Here is a 5,327-nt window from a genome sequence, read left to right as displayed (position 1 = left end):
GATGACCTGAGTCATATATACATTTAAGGTGAGCTGGAGGTCTCTATCTCTATTTTTGTCCAGTCTGGATGTGTAGTCTGGACCTCCCCTATAGCAGCAGTCTGGCAGTGTAGTCTGGACCTCCCCCTATAGCAGCAGTCTGGTTGTGTAGTCTGGACCTCCCCCTATAGCAGCAGTCTGGATGTGTAGTCTGGACCTCCCCCTATAGCAGCAGTCTGGATGTGTAGTCTGGACCTCGCCTATAGCAGCAGTCTGGATGTGTACCAGCCATGACTAAGGACGCTTGCAGCGTCTGAAACGCGTAGGCTTTCTACATCACCGATATTTTTTCCTCACACTACCAGGATTTCACACTCTCTACCTAAGTCCTGATTTTTAATCAAATATTTTTCGTCCATTAAACTTGGAACTTCGTTCCATTTTATTCTACAATCCACGCTGGATCCAACCCTCCTTTCCTTCATTGTTGTCCATTTATCGTGTGCCGACACGAGGATCCGTGCAGGATGACCTGAGTCATATATACATTTAAGGTGAGCTGGAGGTCTCTATCTCTATTTTTGTCCAGTCTGGATGTGTAGTCTGGACCTCCCCTATAGCAGCAGTCTGGCAGTGTAGTCTGGAGCTCCCCCTATAACAGCAGTCTGGATGTGTAGTCTGGACCTCCCCCTATAACAGCAGTCTGGATGTGTAGTCTGGAGCGCCCCCTATAATAGTAGTCTGGCTGTGTAGTCTGGAGCACCCCCTATAACAGCAGTCTGGTTGTGTAGTCTGGACCTCCCCCTATAGCAGCAGTCTGGCTGTGTAGTCTGGACCTCCCCCTATAGCAGCAGTCTGGCAGTGTAGTCTGGACCTCCCCCTATAGCAGCAGTCTGGTTGTGTAGTCTGGACCTCCCCCTATAGCAGCAGTCTGGTTGTGTAGTCTGGACCTCCCCCTATAGCAGCAGTCTGGATGTGTAGTCTGGACCTCCCCCTATAGCAGCAGTCTGGATGTGTAGTCTGGAGCGCCCCCTATAATAGTAGTCTGGATGTGTAGTCTGGAGCGCCCCCTATAATAGTAGTCTGGCTGTGTTGTCTGGACCTCCCCCTATAATAGTAGTCTGGCTGTGTAGTCTGGACCTCCCCCTATAATAGTAGTCTGGCTGTGTAGTCTGGACCTCCCCCTATAATAGTAGTCTGGCTGTGTAGTCTGGACCTCCCCCTATAATAGTAGTCTGGCTGTGTAGTCTGGACCTCCCCCTATAATAGTAGTCTGGCTGTGTAGTCTGGACCTCCCCCTATAATAGTAGTCTGGCTGTGTAGTCTGGACCTCCCCCTATAATAGTAGTCTGGCTGTGTAGTCTGGAGCACCCCCAATAGGTTATACAGCATAGGTCTCTGGCAGTGAATGGGTTATTATATGATCACCGGTGGTCATACGTGGCGGCTGTCAGACAGATTTACGCCCATGTGACCCTGTGATTATATAGAGGATGTGATATTATATTATCAGGTGACGGCACGACTTCTATTACAATCCTACAGTGCGACTATTATTATAATTCACCGCTATTTCCGGACGCTGTTACTTGAATAATCTTATCTGATGGATTTATGAAAACACATCGTCCTCGCCGCTAACGACATTGTCTGATAACTGAATTATGAGGAAGCGGCAGAGACCGAGGCACAGAATTGTGGGAAAACTACCGAAGCTGCGGAGACTGGGGTCATATACTACAATGTGAATGAGCGGCCGGGATAGTTCTATCTGTTCCGGGGAAAGCTGAGTGATAATGAATATGGACACCATACAATGCTACCAAAGGGGTTGTCACCCAGCTTTTCTAGAGTCCTGAAAGGCAAGTTGCCTAGTCATGCAGCAATAGGGCAGAAGGGGATGTATCACCAAAGGAAGATTTGCCATTCAGGAGACTAAACGCCAGAAGATAGGGCATGTCGCTTCTTTTTTCCCGCGAGCATTTTTTCCCGCTCGTGGGGAAAAAACGCCTCCACCACGTTTTCAGACGTTTTTTGGCGCGGTTTCTGACGCGGTTTCTGCGTCAAAAAACGTGCCAAAAATCTCCATGTGAACATCCCCTAACAGGAGTTGTCTGCTAGAAATTAGGGCTGGACTATCAGATGCCGGATTATAGGACGTTCACTCTAAGGTTATGTTCACACGCTGTATTGGGGGGGGGGGGGGGGCGTAAACGACTCAAAATACGCCTGAAAAAACGGTAGCTGAACGCCTACTAACATCTGTCCAGTAAAATCAATGGGAAAAATGGTGTTATGTTCAGACAGGGCGTTTTTTTACGCCGCTGTTTTAAAAAACGCCACGTAAAGAAACGCTGCGTAAAAGGAGCGCGTCACTTCTTGAGCCGTTTTTTTTCCGCTGTTTTTCATAATGTCAATAGAAAAACAGCTCCAAAAACATCTAGAAAATAAGCCTAAAAAAAACGTTTTCAGCTTCAAAAACGGCTCTTAAAACCGCTCCGTAATTTTTAGCGGTTTTTACTTGTGCGTGTGAACATAGCCTAAGGGTGAGTTCACACGTAGCTTAAATACTGCGGATTTTCCACAACAGATTTAGTTGCGGAAAATCGGCAAAATAATAGAGTAGCAGCAAAGTGGATGATATTTGAACAAACCTCATCCGCACGCTGCGGAAATGATAAGCGGAAAAAAACACGCAGAAATTGACCTGTGGTGCGTTTTTTTATTCCGCCGCATGTCAATTGTTTTTGCGTAATCGCTGCTTATTTGTTGCGGATTTTTCCGATTGAATTCCATGAGGAGATAAAACCTGCAACTCATAGCAGATGTTACGTTTTTTTGCAGCAAAAAAACATCGATTCCGTCGCAAAAAACGCAACTCAACAAAAAATTAATAATTCTTATACTTACCCAGAATTCTGTGTTTCTTCGTCCAGGCCGGCGTCCTGGGATAATGTTTCATCCCATGTGACTGCCGCAGCCAATCACAGGCTGCGGAGGTCACATGGGATGCAGCGTCATCTCAGGAGGCCGGGCTGCAGGACGGTAGAGGGACGCGTCGTCAATGCTACGTAAATATGAAACGTTTTTTTTTTTATGTGTGGTTTTCCGTAGCGGTCATTCCGGCCAAAAAACTGCATAATTTGGTGCGGTATTTCTGCTGGAACTCCCTGCGGCGCACAGGAGAGGATAGGCTGTATACTTTTACGCACCGTATCCGCCCTGTGTGAACATAGCCTAACAGTGTATTTAAAGGGCAAGACTGAGATTGCCCTTGGCTGCCGGGCTCAGACTAGTGACATCACCAGACGTGGCATGATGATGTCAATCAAGGTCACATTCACTTTTTGATGATATTCTAATTCATTGAGAAGAACCTGTGTATATATATATATATATATATATATATATATATGAACCCTTATCTGTATTCTCTGTATGCTTCATTGTGAATGTCCCCTTGTAAACCATATGTGCCCTTTTATTTTCTCGCGGCCTCCAGGTTCAGTACAATATGAGTCTGTAACATTAGCACAATTACGTGCGAGCGGCGAAACGCGGTGAATATTCTGTACGTTTCACGTCTTTACTGTCAAGGTTCCATTTACACTGCTACATAAGTTCAATTTCCATTGTCACCAAAGATCTGCTGAGAGAATGAACATCTGAAGCGGGCTGATGCGGCAGCCGCCTGACATTAATTATGCGCAGTACAGTAAGTGCGCTCTGATCGGCCCACATATATGGAACGTATTACGTTTTATTACTTCCGAGGAATAAATATCGAAAACTGTTTGGAATGCTCTTATTTTTTCTATTTAACCCCCCCCCCCCCTTAAATTCTCACCTATATGGTCCCTGACGATTGTGGGATCCAATGTACGCTCATAACCCAAGCAGTTTTTATCATGTCCTGCCCTGTTTCTGTGCCAATCACTGCCCTGGACCTGAGCGTACAGATAGGCTGTTGGAGTGACCTGTCAGATTGTACTGTTCCTCTGTTGTTCCTCTTGGAAATTTATAAATACATTAACGACTGGGTGTTGCCATTCCTCTTGTGAAAGGGGGCGTGGCCCTACACCGTCACTCTGTCACCACTGATTGGGCAGTGTCAGTCTGTGTTGGGACACACCCCTAACTTGTAACACCCAGCTGTTAATTTATTCATAATTTTCTAGGAGGAATAACAGAGGGACGGTACAACATAGAGTTCTAAGAATTGTTGTTTCACAATTATTGGTGACTGGTCCTGTCGTCCTGTATGTATCTCAGTGTAGGGGTTTCTCGAGCCCCCACATTTATCTTCTGTCCCGGCTTCCAGACTTTCAAATGTCTCCAGAGAGAATTTCCATCTTAGGCCGTGAAGAATCCGCTCGTCCGCTGCGCAGTGACTTAGTTACTTAACGGTTCATCCCGCTCGGCTCCATAGAAAATGTTATTATCCGACTGCAGAAATCACTTTATCGCTTCTTCATCTCCCAAATCGAATTCTCAATCTTCAGCCATAAACAGAAATTCTGCCATCTGACTATTTACTGCCAAGAGGTCTCACATATTCCTTCATCTGGGGGGATGGGTGTGTACAGGTGTAATGGTGGGCACCAGGTCCTGTCACCATAAGAAGTCATGGTGGGCTGGCAGCCCCTACCCGATTGGAAATGATGCAATCCCCTGGCCTCCATTCTTATCTATAGACTTAACCCACTGTTATAAATATATGAATTTTTTTTAGAACAGTATTAAAGGGGCACTCTACCCTTGAATCCTCCGACTTGTATGGCAGAACTTGGACTGGGACGATGGGTCCAGTCATTACTGGAAACATGAAGAAGATCCAATGGCTCTTCCAGGATTGGAAAAAATGGTCTATTTATTGTTTGTCCAGAAATAGCGCCACCCACGTCCATAGGTTGTGTCGGATATTGCAGTTTAGCCACTTTCATTTGAATAAGAATAAGCTGCAATACCAGACACAACCCATATACAAGAGTGGCGCTGTTTCTGGTAAAAAAAAAAAAGCTGAATCTTTTTGGCCTCTTTAAATAGATATGAAGTACTGGTGATTGGGACACAGTAAATAATCACATCCATTATAACCGGTCAATTATCACTCAGCTGAACGGACTAAAGCCCTTTCTAAATGTTCCCAACTAAGAGAGCAGAACACAGAGAAACCTCATTACCCAGGACATAAAGAGAGGACGGAGATAATGTACTGAAAAAGGAGGAGGAGGACAACGAGAGGTTAATTATGATTAATATGTCTATTACATCCAGCAATCAATCATACTGAGAATTCTTACCCATGGAACTGCCGAACTCTGCTGGCTGACGCTTGGCACACCTAT

The 5,327-nt window shown here is 45.5% G+C and overlaps 1 protein-coding gene across 1 annotated transcript in view; it reads right to left on the bottom strand.

Moving 5' to 3' along the window:
* LOC142656671 (rhomboid-related protein 1-like) overlaps positions 1-4,922 on the bottom strand; it is a 27,278-nt gene extending 22,356 nt beyond the window's left edge. The window contains exon 1 of the mRNA XM_075831597.1: positions 4,736-4,922. Within this exon, the coding sequence (XP_075687712.1) occupies positions 4,736-4,922 (187 nt within the window). The remainder of the gene's footprint in view (positions 1-4,735) is intronic.
* Positions 4,923-5,327: the final 405 nt, after the last annotated feature.

This window comes from Rhinoderma darwinii, chromosome 6 (assembly GCF_050947455.1).
Source record: "Rhinoderma darwinii isolate aRhiDar2 chromosome 6, aRhiDar2.hap1, whole genome shotgun sequence".
In the NCBI taxonomy this organism is placed as follows: Eukaryota; Metazoa; Chordata; class Amphibia; order Anura; family Rhinodermatidae; genus Rhinoderma; species Rhinoderma darwinii.
The sequence above is the reverse complement of the archived record's forward strand: the minus strand, read 5'-3'. Positions and strand labels throughout refer to the sequence as shown.